Source organism: Cyanistes caeruleus, chromosome 6 (assembly GCF_971803275.1).
Source record: "Cyanistes caeruleus chromosome 6, bCyaCae1.hap1.1, whole genome shotgun sequence".
Taxonomy (NCBI): Eukaryota; Metazoa; Chordata; class Aves; order Passeriformes; family Paridae; genus Cyanistes; species Cyanistes caeruleus.
In genome coordinates, this window is record NC_141706.1 from 21015642 (window position 1) to 21035580 (window position 19939).

The 19939-nt window shown below is 43.5% G+C and overlaps 1 protein-coding gene across 24 annotated transcripts in view; it reads left to right on the forward strand.

The window, feature by feature from the left end:
* OSBPL5 (oxysterol binding protein like 5) overlaps positions 1-19939 on the forward strand; it is a 179827-nt gene that overhangs the window by 100661 nt on the left and 59227 nt on the right. For 16 of the 24 annotated variants that reach the window (XM_086892605.1, XM_023929030.2, XM_086892610.1 and 13 more), the window contains one exon: positions 17845-18001. In XM_086892605.1, the coding sequence (XP_086748731.1) occupies positions 17845-18001 (157 nt within the window). Of the gene's footprint in view, positions 1-1484; positions 2423-9336; positions 9428-17390; positions 17766-17844; positions 18002-19250; positions 19555-19939 lie in introns of those variants that run through there. The other 8 variants (XM_023929031.2, XM_086892613.1, XM_086892614.1 and 5 more) reach the window with 8 other exon arrangements.

Sequence of the window (19939 nt, forward strand, 5' to 3'; positions counted from 1 at the left end):
ACCTGGTGCTCACCAAAGCAAGTGATCTCATGACAGGAGTTTGGAGGCAGTCTGGGCTGTAGTGAGCATGCCCTGGCTGGGTTTGTAATCTCAAGAAATATGGGTGTGGGAAAGAGCAAGGTCAGGACCCTCAACTTTAAAACAGTGAACTTCCAGCTGTTTAAAAAATTAATGGATGTGATTTCCTGGGAAACTGTCCTTAGCTGACCAGAGCTGGCAACTCTTTAAGGCCACTTTTCTTAGAGCACATGACCTCCCCCTCCCAGTGTGTAAGAAACCAAGAAAGGCAGGCCAGAAATCATCATGGCTGAGCAGGGACCTTCCTCTCAAGCTGATGAGCAAGAAGAAAATGCCCAGCTGGTGGAAGCAGGGTCAGATGACTGGGGAATGTACAGGGATACTGTTTGGATGTGCTGGGATGGGATCAGGAAAGGTAAGGCACAGATAAAATGCAACTTGGCATGGGATGTGAAGACTAACTCTGAGGAATTCTTTAAGTACAGTGGTCAGAAAAGAAAGGCCAAAGAGAGTGTACCATTCCCCACCCCCTCCAATAAAGGAGAAGGGAGAGCTTTATCAAGGGAGGGAATCCTGCCCCTCTTCTCTCATGAGACCCCACCTGGAGTGCTGCATCCAGCTCTGGGGCCCTCAACACAAGAAAGATGTGCATCTGTTGGAATGAGTCCGAAGGAGAGCCATGAGTGTGGTCAGAGGGATGTATCCTCCTATGAGGACGGGCTGAAAGAGCTGGAGTTGTTTAGCCTGGAGAAGGTCCCAGGGAGGCTTCATCACTCCCTTCCAATACTTAAAAAGGTTTATAAAAAAGAGGGAGAGCTATTTACATGGGCAGATAGTGATGGGACAAAGGAGAATGGTTTTAAACTGAAAGAGGGAAGATTTAGATTATATGTTAGAAAGAAATTCTCCACTGTGAGGATGATAAAACACTGGAACAGGCTGTCCGGAAAAGCTGTGGATTCCCCATCCCTGGAAGTGTTCAAGGCCAGGCTGGATAGGGCTCTAGGGAGCTTGATCTAGTGCCAAGTGTATCTGTGGGTTTGGTAGAAGATGATCTTTAAGGTCCCTTCCAGCCCAAGCCATTGCATGATTCTGATTCTATGAAGTCAGTGTAAAACTGTGTACAGAAAGATACTGACTGATACACTGCAGTGGCTGACACTAGCAGATAAAGATGTTTTTGAAAAGCTCTTCCTTCACTGTGATGAGGGCCAGGGAAGAGCACATCCTGGACATAACACCAGCCACACAAATAGCCTTGGGAGCAAGCTTTGGCTGAGGTGTGGGTTCTGTGTTTGTCTCTTAATTTAGCAGTATCGGGAAAACCCACAAAGGAAAAAATGTGGATATTTTCCAGATGCAGAGTGATTCAAGGCTGTAATTACAAATGCTCGCCTACTGAAATATTTGTACAATTGCCATGGGATACTGTAACTAGCAACATCCATCGGATTGTTTTTAAATCTAAAGCAGTAATACTGTGCTAGTGTACCTGAAGTCTGCACCAGTGCTTGGCAAAACTGCCTCTGCATGGCAGGTTTAGGTTCTGTACAGCTTAAGAAATGATGCTTTTACTGCTCAGCTGCATCAACTGAGAAATCTTTGTCAAACTCGTGTGTATCTGAGTCCCATGCAGAGTGCACTGAGCGGTTCCACAGTTGCAAGGATTTACTTCATTCCTTTCAGTTTCATTACAGAAAGAAGTGAATTGCAGAGGCTTGTTTGTTTCGCTTTGGTTTTTTCTTAAACTTTTGATTGCACGGGGATTCTGTGTGCTAAGAAGCCACTAAAAAGGAACAGAGTGAGAGATTATGCGCGACAGGAATAGAGTCTGTCACAGAGTTGCAGATTGTTTATTGCTGCTGTGCTTTGCTAAGTGACAGCAACTGGCTGTAATTCTCCCGGTGCTGCCCAGCTGCTTTGATCGGCAGCGAAACTGTTAACAGTGCTGACAATTATTGTCGATGGGCATTGCAGCTTGAACTTCCCCTGCCAAACAGTGGCAGATCACACCCGTCAGGGCTATTGTTTAAGGCTTTCTTTGGACATATCGCTGGGCTGAATCACGTTGCGCTTCTCCTCAGGATTTTCTTCCACAGTCGCTGTGATTAGAGAGTCGCCCTGTTTCTGTGAGCGGGAGCTGGGATCGCAGGCAGGGTGCTGGCAGCGTGTGGGAGGTGTGTTGGAGAGCCATGTGCCCCTGGAGCAGAGGCTGTGCGTGCGGGTGTCTTCTCTGGCTCCTGTGCTGATCTGCAGCTTGGAGGTGTGTACCAGCCAGGAGGGGATCAGAAAGCCTTCTGTGTATGTAGCAGGCGGTGAGGAACTGGGGAAGGGATGGTGGCTTTCAATGCAGGTGTCGCATGGCAGAGAAGAGTGATTGCCGTCTGAGGCTGCAAGCACTGCGGTGAGTGTCCTTTTCCTCTTCCCCAAGACTGATCCCAACCTTCCTACTTTCTTAACACTCCCTAAAATCCTCCCTTTGTGTAGGCTCTTTCTTTATGCCTTTCAGTCTCTCCTTTTTTTACCTGACCTCCTCTTCTCCCCTCATCTCTTATTCCCCCTCCTTTCAGTCTCTTCTTTGTTTCCATCCCCATGCCTCAGAGGCCGGACACAGTCTTAGGCTATTGCAGTGGGTTCTTTGAACATTTATAGCCTTATGCTTTGGGAACCTTTGACTGGCGGCAATTGTATCTGATGGATTTAAAAGTATCTGAACACCCGATTTGCATTTCTGCCTGTCTGCTCAAAACCACACCGGCACTCAGCTCCCTTGAGGCTTGAATTCTGATAGCAGCAGCTGTGGCAGTGGCATCCTGTGATTTGCTTCATCAGTTGACATTTCAAGGTATTTGGACTGATATAACAGGGCTGGCCATCTTACTGCCCTCTGCTGCTAAACAACTTGGGTATCTTACCTACATAAAGGGTAGGTATAACTGGCTTTATTAGTGAGAGCCCACATGAAAGTCTGCCCCCTCCGTATGTATGTTTCTGTTGCTGTTGCTATTACTATCCAGCCGTCTGTATTGATTTGTAGTATATTTTATTCAGCTAAACCCATGATCAGCCTAGTTCTTTTCTGTGTCTAGATTGCTTGTAGAATTAGGAGTTTTAGCAGTGTTTTCAAGATCAGGAGCAAATCCTTTAAAAATTAGGTCTTGCCTATGTAAACAACTTGCACTACTTTTTAACTGCTGTTCTGTAATATTGATACAACCCTCCCCTAGTGTGAATTCAGCTATGCCAGTATGAACATGCTTATACCAGTGTGGCTTGTTCCCCCGTGGGAAAGAAGAACCAGCTCTTCCAGTATAAAGCACTTTTTTTTGGCTCTGATTATACCCACACTTTTGTTGTATCATCAGAAATATAGCAGCAAATAGTACTTGTAATTTAACAAGGATGAACTGGTACAAAATCATGTATAGAACAAGTCTTGGTCTGCAGACTGCCTCAATAACTCTTTGACAAACAAGTGTGAATATGCTGTGTATTTATAATCTTGTCTTTGTGACTAGAAGTACAGTGGAAAGACTTGGTGTTACTGCCACTATGTATTCACAGTAAAGAAGCTAAGAACTGCCCAGTGTGTTGGCTATAATGTCATGACTGTGAGTCATGTGAGTCATGGTAGTTGTTTATTTATTAATAAAGCACCTAAGATTTTATTCACTTTCAAACTGGCCATTGCTTTTATGTGCAGCCAATTGGCAGTGTAGTGGCAGAGATGTAGATTCCAGTAATGCTTACTTGGGAGTGCCTTTGAGCTGGCAGGGAAATAGGGAGGTATTTTAGCAATGTCACAAAAATGGGTCCTGAAAATCCACTTGCACCAGGGAAATGTGAGTGCCTGGTGGGTGTGAAACACTTACCTGTGGTCATCTACCTCAGTCATCAGTAGGGCAGGGCAGTCTAGAGACCAGTAGCACATAGTGAAACTTAGAAAAATTCCAATCAGACAGTATAATCCTAAACATCGTATTTTATCAGTGGGGTTAATCTACCCCACTGATAATCTATACATCCTGAGATGTGTAGGGAAGACTATTGGTGTTTGTAGGCAAAGGAGAAATACATTTGGTGTAGAAATCACTTTATATTCAGACCTTTTTGGGAAGGCAGTGCCACCAGAAGAAATGGTCTTTTGGGAAAGAACTGTCTTAATTGACATGACTGATGACAGGTGTCTAGAAACATGGGACCTAACTAAAGCTTTTAGGTTCTCTTCTACCAGAGAAAATAAGCAGGATAGGCCCATTTTCTTCTGGAAGGTAAGAGGTTATTTTAGGGTGATAGTGACAGGAAGGAGTCCATGGAGGGGGGAGAAGCTGGTGCCGTTAGGGGACTGGAAAGCTTTGTTAGAAGGAACCTGCTTTGTTGTGCTGCTTGTTGGCACAGTTACCTTGACAGGTTGTTGAGGGAAGTAAATTTTCACAGAACCTAATAGTTTCCTCCTATGAGTTAGTGTCACCTCTGTCTCATTTAATTCCCACCTTTGCTTGTTGTGAGTGCCATTTCCATGCTGTGTTTTTCAAATTCATAACCTCCAGACTGAGCACTGCTTCGGGAACAGCTTTCCAAACTGCAAGTGGCTTGTTTTGCAGAGCAAGGTGCAAATCTTCTTCGCTGTTTTTTCCCTGAGCTCAGTGACTGCCCATGACTGCAGTGATGGTGGCAGAGGTGACTCCTGTGAGCAGGCTGGGTCTCTGCCTGCAGGCTGGGGCTGCAGCTGGGTGCTGCTGGGGCTGCCAGGGTGCCACAGGCAGGCAGCACTTGGGAAAGCTGCTCTATGGTCATCAAGAGCAAGAAGCTGACCTTGGGCAAATCTGCAGCTGGGTTGTAATCCAGACGAGTGTCCAGCTTGCCCTGGTCTTTGCTGCCTCTTTCTAGGAGGAAAGTGATGTCTGTGGGAGTCCTTTTGCTGCGTTTCATTACTTCTGTCCCTGACCTGACTCATGGGTTTTGTCTGTTCTGCTTGCATCGGGTGGGAACTGCAAGCTGTCAACAGCTGATCTTTCACCTTAAAGAGTCGGGCAACACTGGCAGTCCTGGAAGGAGAGGCAGAGACATCAGACAGGTCCTTGCCTGCATCTCTTGGCAGCATGGTTTGCAGTCAGGACAGTTTATGTGAGATTGACAGACAGAGGCAGTCTCAGCTTGGCCCCACTCCCACAGGAGTCTGCAGAATCGACTGCTGAGCAGTTTTGAAAACGTCCCTTTAATTTGTCTGCTCACCTCCACTTTTAACCAGGTAGGAAATAGTTGATTATAAAAGGCCCAGTTGTTCTTACGGCAGTCTCATCACTGGTGTCCGAGGAGTGAAGCTGTTAATACCTGTGTTTATACATTTCTCTAAAGATGAAGAAATGACTGTAGAGGCAGATTAGTTTTGCTGTGAAGGGCACTGAACGAACTGATCTGATCAAGGGGAAGACATCAAAATGTAACGCTCTTTAGTTTTCTCTGCTTCGCTCAGACATTAGCTGCTGTGGTCTGTTGCTGTTTAGCAAATACATTTGGGTCCAAGTGCTGCTTGAGATGATAGAAACCCAATATGTTTTTTGAGGCTGAGGCAATTATTTGTTATATGTTTGTACAGCTTCTAGCACTGTGGGTTGCTGTGCCTTCTGATTGCTAATGGCTGAGCAATAGTGTTTGTTACTGGCAGTTGGTAATAGCAGCCTGTGTTTGTGCCCTGTAGGGGAATTTGGTACATGTGCACAGCCATGGGATTTTAAAGATTTTGTACCTTTTAGAGGCACCACAGAGTCTGCACAGACCATCTAGCTTTCTGCCATTTAAAGCACTCCCTTATTTCGTTTAAGAGATATTTGTTTATTCCTTTCCCTGTTGCCCTCCCAAACTTTTCAGATCTTTCCCATCTGGGCTCTGTTGTTTATAAATTCTTCTGTGTTTGGAGCTTGTAGGCAGCAACCACTTTGAAGCCTGCTTTTCTAATACAGACCAAATAGTTGCCAGGAAGCATCATGGGCTCTTGCTCTCTTCTATCCCCGCTTTACAGCACTGCAGGTCTCTGGGATTGCTTCTGTTCTACCAGCTGGATGCTCATCCCTGCGCTCCCCACTGTCAGTCAGCATCACCCTGCTAAGGAGGCCACAAAACTTCCTTGGTTTTACAGCCTGAGGATCTAACAGAACACAGATATTTTCATTTGGTTTGTTTGTCTTGAGAACTCACAGTGTTGCAGCTCCCTCCTGTTGTATGAGACCCACATAGCTGAAGCCTATCACTTTTTTCCTGGTATGGAAAAGGAGAGCTGGTCAGCCCTGAGAGGGCCTGAAGTCTGGCCTCATAAAAACTGTCACCTTTTAGCCATTCTCTTTGTCACTTCCTTTCCATAGCAGAGATAATGGAAGTGTTTCCTGCTAACTCCTGTCTCTCTGTGATAAATTGCTGTGTTCTTTATTGGAAAGCATTGTATAGCTCTTAGCACTGCGATAAAGAAAATGCTGTGAACTGGCTGCATTGTGTTTGGCTTCCTTTCAGACAAGGCCAGTCTGGATGCTGAGGACCTGATCTTCCTTTTGGGTCATACCTCAGTTTCACATTTGTGTGGGAGGCAGGGATTTATGTTTGCTTAAAGACATGTTTTTGCTTTTGGCATGGAGCCATTGAAGGTCAGTGTGATCCATAAATCTATAGAAGCAGGGTTTGCTGGTGCTCCTTGTTCTCCATATCCTCCTTTGAGCTCTCCTCCCTCCCCTGTGGCAGTGCTGGAACTTGCAGGGACATCTTTTTGTTGGTGTTGTGCTGTGTGGTGACTGCTTCCCTTACTCTCCCAAGCTGGGAGCTCCCAGCTCTCCAGGCAGGGCTGATTTTGACCTCTCTTGTATTTCCAGTTGCTAGTGCTTATAGCCAGGGTGGGGTTTGTAGCCGAGCTGTGCTGTTGTTTCCATTCATATTTTTTTGCCTGGATCTTTCAATTCAGTGACAAAAAAGAGCTGGTGTCAGTATAGGTTAGCTTTAAAGTGATGAGAAGAGTCCTATTCCTGAATTCCACAGTTTTCAGATTTGTTGTCTTTTATCAAGAGCTATATTGTTACGTGTGCTGCCCATAATCTTGGGAGTCCAGATTCTCCAGGGCTTTAGCTTATGGCTGATAATTATGGTTTCAGTCTTGTGGTTTCAGTCTTGCTTATGTCCAGCATGCTGCACCTGATAGTGGGAAATTGTACATGTAGCAGAGTGGCCACTGGCAAAAATACTGGGATAGTTTTAGTTGAACAGGTAAAAGGAGACAGGCAAAGATAAATACATGATTAAATATGTATGACATGGGTGTGCTCATCCACCTGTGTGCCTAAAACTCCCTCTGGCTGAATTAAAGGAAAGTCACAATGCAAAGAGTTTATACTGTGTGCTTGTTTTCACTGTGTGAGATAAACTGGGAGAGAAGGAGGGACTGGGGTAGGCCTAGAAAGGTTTTCGTCTTGAGAATGAGGCTGAGAGTGGGTTTCATGATGCATGCTCAACAGTTTTTGCATGATTTGAGTTCTTTGGGCTCATTTAACACAGCATAAATCCCACCGTGCACACTCTTTTTGTGTTGTCTAGCTCCCCTCCTCCTGCAGAGATTTTTAATTAAAAATCTAGGACCAAAATAACTGCATTGCTGTCTTCTAACTATTGTTGAAGGAAGAGCTGGATGCTCTTGTGAGGTTTATGCAAAGATACTCAGTATATTAATTTCCTGTAGAATTTCAGGGAAAGTGGCTATATCAGAGGAAGTACAGGTGGATTCTAAATTTAAACCACTGTACAGCAGATCTTCATATACTACAGTGCCTGAAAGTCTGAAAAGCTGAACAGGGGCATATAAGGATCTCTTCAAAAATAGATGCACGTCCTTAAAATTTATTTGGTCATGTTTATTCAGTCCTCCTTATGAAGGCCCCTGAGATTTACAGATCATGTCTGAGTCTGAGAGGAGAAACAAGAAAATAAGGCATGGAAAATTCAGCATGATTGGAGCCCTACAGGATTTGGTAATTTCCCTGTCATTTACCTGTTCTTCAGAAGTAGTTCAGCCAGGTCAGCTTTAATTTAGTAGGGTTGGGGTCAGAGCCATTGGGTGGAAATATAGTTTGTACTCATACAAGATGTTGAGGTAGAAATACACTTCTAATCTAAAATTCTTGGGGACAGTAGATGCTCATAGCATAATCCAGAACTGAACCTTTTGGTACTGAACAGCACTTGTTTTCTGTCTTGTAAGATGGTCTCTAAACATCCTTTCCTGCCATTACCTTTGCCTTACTACTGTGTCAAAGTTCCTGTTGGAGCCCAGGTCTGGGAATGGCTCAAGAGACTTGAGGTAGGAATTGATTCTGGTTTATTTTGTTACAAGGGGGCAATATTTCACAAACAAGGAAATAATGTCAGAAGGACCATCTCAAGCATGAAAGCAGGCCTTCAAATTGGCTTGGTATTTCCTAGTAATTGTGTGGTGGGAATGTAGCCCCAGGACACAATCTTTTCTAGACTTAATTGTATAAAGACAGAGGTAGATATCATAGAAAGTCATCAGTGAGGCTTGCAGTCATCTGGGTTTTTTTAAAATGTCATTAAAAGTAGGATCCTTCCATTAAAAGGGAATATGATCTCATTATGTGATTGAGATAGCAGGATGAAGCTGTAAGGATGCTCTTTAATATGTTCTTTTCAAAGAAAAATATCAAGGCAAGAACTGACCTTGGAGATGTGGCCTGCTCGCAAGTGATGTAACTGTGCCCCTGTCCAAAGCAAAATGTTCTTGTCTTGCGTTTAAATCTCCAATAGCTTTAGTTAAAGCAACTAAGTTACTGTCTTATTTATGTTTCTATGTACCTGATACCATATCTCAAAAGCCCTGAGTTTATCCCAAATCCTGTCAGCCGCTGCAGGAGTGGAGATGGCAGATCCCATGTGGGATCGAGCTCCCTCTTCCCAAAGCCTGTTGTGATGAATGCATCAGGGTGGTCCTTACCACAGCCTGAGGTCTCACCCCTGAGGTAGCTCCAGTAAAAATGGGTTATTAGAAAGCTGTTCTCTTAGATATTCAGCTACAGTTTAAAAGGATTGTGCGGGAGGTTGTTGGAAGGTATTGCTAAAAACTCACAAAAAAAAAACTTCAGGGCATGGGGGGATGTGGGATAGCTATTCCTCAAGCAACATGTACTTGTGTGAGTTATGGATAATTACTGGAAAGCTCAATGTGTCAAAGGTGGATGTGGTTTACCATTATGTAATTCATTAATACTGTTCATGGGACTCTGAGACTTGCTCCCCGGACTTAGAGAGATGTTTTGTTCACAGCAGGTCTCAAATGAAAACTGCCACTGGTAGATGAGCTGTCGATAGCAATAACCACAACAAAAAGGAAGCAGAGCACTTCAAATCTGCTTTTGAGGTGGGGAGTTTTTTAGTTGTCTAGTATTTTCCTCTTTGGGCCTTATATTATTTATATTGAATTTAGTGAGTGCTTATTTCTGTAATTAGTACAGTTAGTACTGTTTTTTAGTGCCTAACCTTATACCATATACATATTGTGTGTATGTCTCTGTGCCTGAGCCGCGTGCCCATGGAAGTCAAAGGGAATCTTGCCTTTTGGCTTGGACATGAACTGCCAAACTGCTGTCTGCTGCCCCAGAGCTGTGCCCACACTTCCAGCACTAGCAGCAGGGATTCAAGGGTCACCTGTACTGCAAGTGAGGCGTGGTGGTGGCTTATATCTGCTTACCTGAACAAGCTTGAACAAGTAGCAGGCACCAGCATAGGTTTCAGAACGAACTGGCCATGTGGTGCTTGTTTGATTTCTCAGATATCATTTCATGCCTTCCTTGTAGCCCACACTGTTAGCCCTATTCCAGTTATGTAGCTCAAAGGTAATTTGTGTGTATGTGCTCAAGTTGTGCCTATACCTTGATTTTGTGTTAACTGTATCTCTAAAAGCCTCCTGAGTTCACTGCTGAGAAGCAGCTGGGAATTCTTGTGTCATCTTTGTGAAACTTTCAACTAAAGATGTATGGAAGTGTTTCTAGATGAACAGAAATTTAGAGGCAGAGATCTGGTTTCCTGAGTTTGTCTCAAAGTGGATCCTTATTGGAATTTCTTGTCTAGTTTGTAATGAAAACTAAATCAGAAGAGTTGTGATCTGTGATGGCACATTTCTTCCTATACACTGCACATGTGCTCGGTTGTACATTATATTTTGGTGGGGCATCTTTGCTAAAAATGAGTTTTGACTCTCTTTTCCTGCTTAAAAGATGAGAGATATCAGTAACAAATAATTATAAGCTTTAAATAAAATTCAGTAAGACGGATAAGGTGCTTGGTATATACTTAACAGGTGTGATTTATCTCTTCAGTTGAAAATATTAGATCATGGGATTAAAGGGCTGAAGAGGATTCCAAGCAAGCACCTCACCTTCCTGCACAGATTGAAGAATCTTCAAGAAAATGCCTTTGCATGAGCTATATTGAATTGGGATGCCTTCAGGAACTGGGGGCTAAAGGAGATTATGCAAAGTATGATTTACTGAAAATAAAGTGAGGGACTGAGATAAAAAGATCTGCAGGAAAGGTTCTCACTCCTGTTTTTCACTGAATGCTGGAGACTTTCTCATCCTTCTGTTAGTGTGGGTTAGACCTTCAATTCTGCATGCACCTGCCATTACCAAGGAAATAATTAATGTTGATGTAATAGTTGTAATTACAGCAAGTGAGGTATGATCTATGCAGTTAACAAGGGGAAAGACCAGTGAAATGCTAAGTCAAGAGAAGCTCCTCAATGCTAGTGGGAAATTTAATATGCTTTGTTAAATTAATGGCCTTTGCATAACAATCAATTTACAGTTTAAAGGGCAGAGGAGGTGGATGTAAAAATCATTAGGCATTCATTTCAGCGACCCACTCAATATTCTTAGCTGGAAGAAATTGCCAGTGCAATGTTTACTGAGACAGTTGCAACTGTTTTAAGAAAAAAAGCAAACTACACAAGGATTGTGTATGTAGTGCACACTGCAGTGCCCTTTTCCAAGCCATAAGGTTGCAGAGATCTCTTTCCCAAAGACAACATGGCTTTAGTGATGGGATGGTGTTTGCTCACAGATGTTTATCCAAACCAGAGATGATTCTGAAGATGAAGTTTTCCTACGTGTCAAATAAAAGTGTTCTGCCCTGTGGGACCCTACCTTGAAATTTTTAAGTCCTGTGTTAGATAGGGATCCCCAGGAGGAATGACCTGGAATGGTTTTTTTTCAGTGTGGGCATTCAGGGCCTGGTTTTGCCTGCAGTTGTTCTGTTTGTAGTCTTTGTACATAATGCTCACTGTAGAGAGAGATTAGTTGTAAGAAGATTATGCATCTGAGTGCTGCTGTGCCTGAAGCTGGAAATGTTCTGGTGCATACAAAGAAAACATTAATCAAGACGTCTTACAAAGAATTAAAGGAAGAAATAGTTTTGTCTCCTGATTACTACGTGAATTTCACTGCCCAGTGCAGGAAAAGGCAGGGAGAGGGGCAGGAGGTGATGGAAAGAGGTGGTTCTGTTCTCAGAGAAAGCAATGGGAGATTGCTGGGGTGGTTGTGGCAGGCAACTTCCACAAAAACAGCACCAGGGAGGCAGCTCTAAGGACTCTGCAGGACATGTGAGCTTTGAGTTAGATTGTAGGGACAAACTAGCCACATTCCTGAGCTTGCCAAAGTAGCTGAAAGAAATCAGTTGCATATAATCTTAACAAAGCCCATCCCTTGGTTGCAGATGGGTGTCTTCAGCAACCCACCTTACTTGATTTTCCAGCCTCGGCTGATTGTCAAGCTGAGTAGTGTGGTATGCAGCAGAGGATATGGCAATGCATAAAATCAGAGCACTCCTGCAGTGCCACTGGTGAGGAAAGATCCCCTTGCCTGCACCACAGAGAAATAGCTGACTGTAAATAATTAAGGGAATAGAGAATACCTGACACCTGCTCTGAAGCTCCATTGCTTCAGATTCCAACTAACAGCCCAAGAGCCCAAAACACTCAGTGTCAGCTGCAATATGTGTGTTTTGCCATTTCTCTAATCAACAAACATGAATTAGGTAGAGAGAAACATTGCCTGCACAGTCGCTTTTCATTGTATCAGGTTTTATTTAACTGTTAGTAGGGGGTTGGTTGTCCAATTATCTATCTTATTAATAGGCATTTTTGGGAATAGCTTTCAAAAAGAGATTTCACAGACTTCCTGAATTGATTGTGGTTCTTCAGCTGTTGTAAATCACCAGCACACCACTGAACTAATAATTTACTCTTATTGAGGATCTGTGCTGCTGTTTTTCCTTATGAATACTTAGAGCTGTAATCACTAGAAATGGATCTGCTAACAATTTGCCTTCTCATTTCATTCATGAAATTTTTACCTCCTCAGGTTAATTGGATCAGGAATTATCAGTATCTTTAGATCTAATTTTCCCTATTGATGCAGGTTTTGGAGGGAATGACTGCTTTGAATACAAAATACTATTTAATGTAATTTCTGGGAAATACTGGGTGACCAGAAAAAGAGAAGGTTGTTGGAAACAAGCTTTGAATTAATTAAGAGCCTCCTCTAACTAGCACAGTCTTCTTGACTATATAAAACCCCTAATTAACTATTTATAGAGAAGTACATATTTCCAAACTATTTTAAAATGCTGGAAATGAGAGTAAGCAAACCAACCTACCCACAAGTTTGCAGAGGGTACCGACAACATAATATCTGCACAGTGTTTAGCTGTGCGGTAATTATATATCAGGAACTTTGAAAATTTAAAGAAGGGGCCAGGAAAATTCCTTTCCCAGAAGCTTCAAACCTGGTGCTGAAAGCTTCTACTATTTTCCCAGCAAGCACAAAAGGCCCAGGATGCAGAACAGGTGTGTGTGAAAGGCATCTCTGTGCCAACAGTGATCATCTTTTAAGTGTCACTGCCTTCATCCAAAATGGGTCCAGTCCCAGAAGAGGAAAGCACTGGCAGTTCCCATTTGCTTTAATAGCATCCATGAGATTTGATGATAAAGTAACTTGTATTCTTGCCCCACTGCTCTTCATTGGCTGTTCCTGAAGCCACCTGGGAGATAAAGTCCCATTGTGCTGCTGCATTAAGTTCACTACTTTCATTTGTCCTGTGCTTCATGGGGGTTTGACATAGACTTCTCTTCTGCTGTATTCTGCATTTTTAAAAGATAAAGAGGTCTCAAAGACAGGGTTAGTAAGAAATTTATTTCTTCCTCCTGAATTATTTATTCCTTTTTAAGCTCTGATGAGCAGCTCATATTTAATAGCCCATTACTGCTTAGAGAACTGTTATAACAAAAGGAGCAATCCTGAAAAGTACTGTGTTTAGTGGCTCTCTCAATACTCTGCATTACCTTTTCTTCTTTTTTATGATCAAGAGCACAGAATGGAAGGACAGAAATGACCTGAGCTGCAAACTTCAGGGCACTTTAATCTGCCAAGACTAATAACCAGGAAAATTCATGCAGGAACTAGAATGAACGTTTTTCATTATGAGGTTATTTTCCTAAGTGAGTGTATGGGTTCTTCGCTAGTTGGCATCTTCACATTAAGACATGTTGTCTTTCTAGGACAATTCTTCATCTCATCTGCTGGATTTGGAGGGAATGCTGTAGCAGTGGGTGACATTTCTTGCCTTGTGTTACGTAAATGTTTTGGCAGCAGAATGGCAATTTTTGGCCTTCTGCAATTCTGGCCCAATTTTGATTTTTACCTTCTCTCCATTCCATGAGCCCCCATAGAACTGGTTTCCCTGAAGCATCTGCCGTATCCTGAAGCAATTTCTGAAACACTGATTTAGAACTAGATTTGGATTTCAGAACAACACAACAGTGTTGTCTTCAAATCAGCCATGAAAGTTTTGAGGCTCTAAATCACTCATGTCTAGTAGCCCAGCTTCTATTGTTGGTTATTTCTTACCAGATACTTCATCAGCACTGAACTTCTGTATGTTTTCTGAATTACTTAGGTGTCTAAAGAGCCCCTCTTGTGAAAAGCAATGAACTCACCTCCCACTTTCCTGTTACATCCCTTCGGAAAATTTTCTCTGGCATCTACTGTTCATCTTCCCCTACAGCTCTCATGAGCTTTATGTTATTTGAAGCCAGCTGGGGCAGTCAGACCTTTATGGACAGATATAAGAAGTCGTTCCCTGAGTAAGTGAAGCCTGAGCTAATGAGGCCTCAATTTCATATGGATTTGTGGCTTATGTTGGATTCACTGATATTTGGTAGTAGCTGGGTTCAGAGGACAGCTTTACAGTTTCCCTCCTTTCTTAAGCCATTGACCTTTTAAGAAGATACAACTTTTAAGAAACTAATATTTTCAAGTTTTCTAATGTCTGCTGGAGTTCCGTGACTTTTTCAAATGGTACAAAAGGGGTTTGGAGGGAGGATGAAATCGGTACAGACACAGACAGGGATGTCTTTTGGAAACCCAACCAAATATTTCAGGTTTATTGTAGAATCTTAATAATGTGAACTACATTTTCTCCAGACAAGGAAAGAAGTGTCTGATATATTAAGAAAACCCAAAATACAAAAGAAAAAAAGTCTGTTTTTTTTTATTTTGTGCTACATAAGAGCCTGTCTGGATGAGGGTGAAATGTCTCTTATATAGATCTCTTTGAAAAACAAGCCAGAAAACACCATGCTGATGGCATGGTGTGTTGCATGGTTGTGTGTGTGTGTGACCGACAGACAGACATGTCTCTGCTGCTGCTTCTCAGGGAGCTTCAGTCCCTGGGGATCTTCTGCCAAAAAGCACCAACTGAAAGGACCTTAAATTGAACTGAATGGTCAAAAGCTGCTGCCACAAGTTTGTATGAAGATATGTAAGAGAAGAGCCAGACCTGAGAAAAGTCTTCTTCATTTGTTACTGGCTATTCCCAGTTGAATAAGGCACCCAGATTTTTTCTGCTGTCAAGCTGGTGGCTTAAATAACTGCAGGACTGAGACAGCATCAGCAAAATAATTCTGACAATTACCCTGTGGTTAAATAGTGTGAAATAGTAAGTGAGCAAAACATCAGTGTGTCGGTCTCTCTGCATAGTAAATAGAGCAACAGTTGAAAGAAATTGTGTTTTGGGGTTTTGCTGGTGACATCAGTGTGAGCTGGCTGGCAGTTCTTCACTGACATAGCTCATGGTACTGCTGAGACAAAATGATGATGGACACAGCCTTTCTGTTGCCCTGTCAGGGCATAAGAGCTGATGGATGGACGTTTCATATGTGTAACCTGTTCTCCAGCCTGCTTCCACTGGGTGGGCCTGGGATTTCTGAACACCTTCCTGCATGATTGGCACAGCCTCTCACTCATTCCTGCTTTTTTGGGGAAAATACCCCACTCATCTGCTTTTGTTCTGAGCCACTTAGGAGCAGTTTTAGAGGTAAAGAGTTGAGACTGCCTTTCTGGGAAGAAGGACAAAAAATAGCTCATTGTTAGCATTCCAAACCCAGCTATTTAGACCTGGATTATTTTTAAATACTTTGCTTTCAAACATGTTGCTGGCTGTGTTTTCCTTCTCTCTTTCCTTTTTTTTTTTTTAAAGTTAGCAGTTAAGTTTTGCACCTTCTCCTCACACAGCAGTATGCAATCAAGAGTTTCTAAGCAAACAGAAGTTTATTTATATTGCTAAGTTAGCTATGTTACCTGCTGCCTCGGAGATGCTGTTGGCTGCAGCAGGAACCTGGGGATGTTTTGAGCCTGGATGGGTTTGCAGAGCACTTTCCTGGGCAGTTGGATTGACAGGAGGCAGGGCAGCAGCAGGTGGAAAGCTGCAGCCACCTCATTTCACCTGGCTGTCACCAGATGTCAGTGGCCTGAAACATGGCCCTGCACAAGGGGCCAGGCGAAGGCTCAGCCGTGGCAGCCCCATGCAGTGTGCATGTCCTGGAGCTCAGATACAAAGCCTTTCACCACGAGTTGTGTGAAGGGGCTGCAGGAGAGTTCTGCTGCTGAGTGTGTGCTGTCTTACACCACTTCATGGTGGGTGCTGTGCTGACGGCTTTTGGGCTTTTGGAGTTCCTGGCAATCTCTGCACAGAGCTTGTTTTATCCTTTGCAGATGGTGCAGGCCCACAGGGGACACACATCCCCTTCAAGTGGCAGCTGTGCAGCCCGGGGAAGTCCCATCTTTGGGCTAGCCCAACCTGCTACTCTTTAGCCTGTTGCTGGATGTTACAGACCCTGATGTCTCACACATCCCATGGTGAGCTGGGTTCAGAAAGACCTGCTGTTGAAAGTGGTTTTGGTAACCTGTGTGCGTTGCTGGAGTCCAGCCTGGTTTAGATCAAATTAAGCTCCTGGGCACTGAGGTCTTCTATTGCAGCAAAGAAGGAACAGCTTCTCTCTTGCCTTCTACACAGAAGCTCGTTTATAAAGCTGATGCAGCCTGCTGGGCAAATAAATGTTTAAAAATTGCAAAACCTGAAACATCGGGCCTGTCATCTCCAGGGATTGTCAGGGCAGACAGAGGTACAGAGCCCAGATAAAACACGGGAGGGGAGTTCCTCACCCTGGGACACATCCATGACGTCCCCTCATGTGGTGTCTTGGCTGTGAAGGCTGATCTCCAAGAGGCTGTTGAAGGTTCTCCATGAAATTGGGGCATTTGGTCAGCACAAGCACAGGGGTTTTCCTGGGAACAGGAAGGGTAGTGGTGGGTCTTCTAGCCTGTTATCAGCCCATTTCCCATCTGTGCCATGAGGGTCACCTTAGGAGCATGTTGGTTCTGCCCTTCCAAACTGCACTGTGACTCTGGCAACCTTTTCTTCTTTGTTTTCCCAGTAGCCTAAAAGAGATGGGGAAACTTGGAGAGGCTTTTCAGGGAATGTGTACTGTCCTTAAAGGATTTTCCTTACCTCAGACCCCAAGAGAAGCAGCAGACCTTCTGGGGAGGGATACCCACCCAAAGGCTGGGTTGACACCTCTTGCTGCTATCCAGAGCCCTGCCTCTGGCTGCACATTGGGAGCGGATAAAGCCTGTAATTTAGTGAGGAGACAGTCATAATATCTGCTTGTAAAGGGTAAGAAAGAACTGTTTGTTGGATGGGTATAAAAAATCCTTTAATTCCAGACAGTATGGTCTAAGGCATTAGCCAAGTGGTGGTAAAGAGCAAAATACCACCAGTACAGGGGTGCAGGGAAGCTTTTGGGGTCTTTACCCTCACAGAACTTTTATTTTATTGATCAAACTACCAGGCTGGTCCTAATGCCATTGTAAAGAAACCAAAATCATTTATTTGTGATGTAATAGGAAATGAAGGTGGGAGAGACTGGTGTGAACCCTGCAGCCAATCCAGCTGGTCTTCCTCCACGCAGCTCAGATTAATGCTGGCTTGTGTGGAGATGGTATAACTCTGCTGACACCAATGGAGCTGCATTTATATTTATGAGACTCAAAAGCTTTAAAAAAAAACCAAAAAAAGAGTTTCAGGCACTGTGTACTGAATGTTAGGCACTGAATGGACCCAGTGAGTAGCTATATCCTGATAGATCCTTGTAGGCAGGGAGATGTTGTACTACCTGGATTCACTGAGGAGCAGAGTCCCGCTTCAGGACAGTTTACAAATACTGAGAGTCAGCAAATCAGCAGCTGTAGCTTCAAACTGATATAGGGTTGTTCTTTTTTCCCTGCGTAGCCTTCTGGCACTCTGTAAAAAGATCTGGCGCACTGCATGGGATTAGGTGGCTTTGAAGCAGTGGAGCCATCTAGGTGTGAAAACTTTGATTTCCTGTATCTTGAAATTAACTATAATTACTATAATTAATTATAATTTACCTTTCTTTTTCAGAAAACCCCCACAGCTCATGCCATGAAGGAGGAGAACTTTCTTCGTCGCAGGTTCTCCCTCTGTCCAGCCTCGTCCACCCCTCAGAAGGTCGATCCTCGCAAGCTGACGCGCAATCTGTTCTTCGGGGCCGACAATGACATCTACCCGCTCAGCCCAGGTTGGTTTCTGGTGTGTCAGTGCAGAGAGTAGTGAGCCTCAGGTGCTTGACTGCAAGTAGATGTTTTAGCATGCTGCCAGGAAACAAACAGAAACAAGAATGTGAAAGAGAAAGTGAGAGAAGCTGCTGCAATACAGATAGTATTGGATCCCAGACAGTGCTACTTCCATGATGCTGTTATTTTTCATTGTCATGGCATTAAGTGGGAATAGAGGGCATGAGAACTGGGGTTTGTAACTGTTTAAATGCTGCATGGCTTTACATTTAAAAAAATTCTATAATGTTTTCAAGTACATCTACTTCAAGTCACTTGGTGTGTTTCACCCTAAGCATTGGACTTGCTGAAAATTTACTGTCCCCATTTGCAGATGTTTCATGGCAGGTTTCCCTGCTCAGATTTAGAGTCCAGGATAAGAGCAAAATTACAAGAGCAAAATTTCTGTGGTTAATGTTCTGTAAATATCTACAAGCACTACAAGTATCAGGAATCTTGACAAGTTGCAATGAATCGCAGACTTGCTTTAAGCATTCTCTTTACATCTTTTTTTTTTTTTTTTAAACTTTGAATTTCCTAGCATCTTTCTTGAAAGAAAAAGAGCTCATTTTATTGTTTCAGAATTTGTTGCTCACAGTAAAAGCTGAAGTCTTCCCTTGATTGCATCTGCAGACAATGCTTCTGTTCCAGTCTGTAAACAAGTGCTTCAGGTGGAACTCATGAGCTGTCATCTGCAGCTGCCACGTCAGTGCTAAATAGTCACATCTCACAGCACCCTTGTGAGGTCTCAAAACACTGATATCTGGAGAAAGAACACAGCATCTATCTGAAGGTTTCAGTGCTCATAGATATAGCACCCAACAGACTCTCTGGGCTTTGCAGATGTAGTGCAGAGCCAGGTCTGTGTTGCCTGAGCTAATTGTATTTTAGTGCAAAGGTTTCAAGGGCCTCTGATTTTGCAGGTATTTTGTTTGTGAGTGCCTGCTGTAAGGCAGTGGGGAGCCTATTTTCAGCAGTCCTGACTAATTCTGGCTGTCACTGAGGCGGCTGGAAGCTTCAACAACCTTTCAGTAATCAAATTGAAAACAATTTAAAATGGAACATCTAAAATCTCATACATTTCAAACCTGGAGGGGCTTCTGAACAGCTGACTGTCCATAAGTACAGTCTGTACAAATGTGTGGCAAATAAATATCTCACTTCTGCTGTCCTTGGGAGCTGAAGGGCTGATTTTTCAGCCTGTATTCACTTCGCTTTGCTTTGATGGAGAGCCATGGCTTAGAGTTTGCCCAGTTCTTTCTTCAGCTCTTATCAGCATTTTCAATGCTAAAAAAGTTACTGACTCCCTCACAGTGGTACTTCAGTACCGTAATATTTTAGAAGCTAGGGAAAGTTGAAGGTTTCAGTGTGGAGGAGGTGGCTGGAAGAATTTTTCTCTTCCTCAGCTTCCCCCATCCCCTTGTTTCTCCTTGATCCCTGCAGCAGCCTTTGCAGGGCTCAGTAGAGCAAATGCCTTAAGCCATGATGGATCTTCTGTCCTGCTGCACAGCTCTCCCAGGTAACCTCCAGCATGGGTGTCAGTGAGGGCTGTAGCCCTCAGAATTGCAAAGGAAGAACATAGGCTAAAGGGTTTGTAAAGGAGAGAATATCTCTTTTAAACAAACAGAATTTGCTGCATCAGTCAGGGTATTTCTTGCAGGGAGTCTGGGGTTTTGTCTATCCTTACTCCTCTTTTACTCCTTTAATTTCTTTTCCTATCCCTGTGGAGCTGCCTTGTCTCTTTGTTTTCCTCTTATTTCCTGCAAGAAAGGCTTATTATTCTTCATGTTCAGCTGCCATTTCCTATGGCAGGCTCTGCTTTCACTTCTTTGGTGCTGCTTCTGCCTTGTTTTCCTCTGAGCCTTGTGTGCTTCTCTCTACCTTCTAAACCTCTAAACAACGCT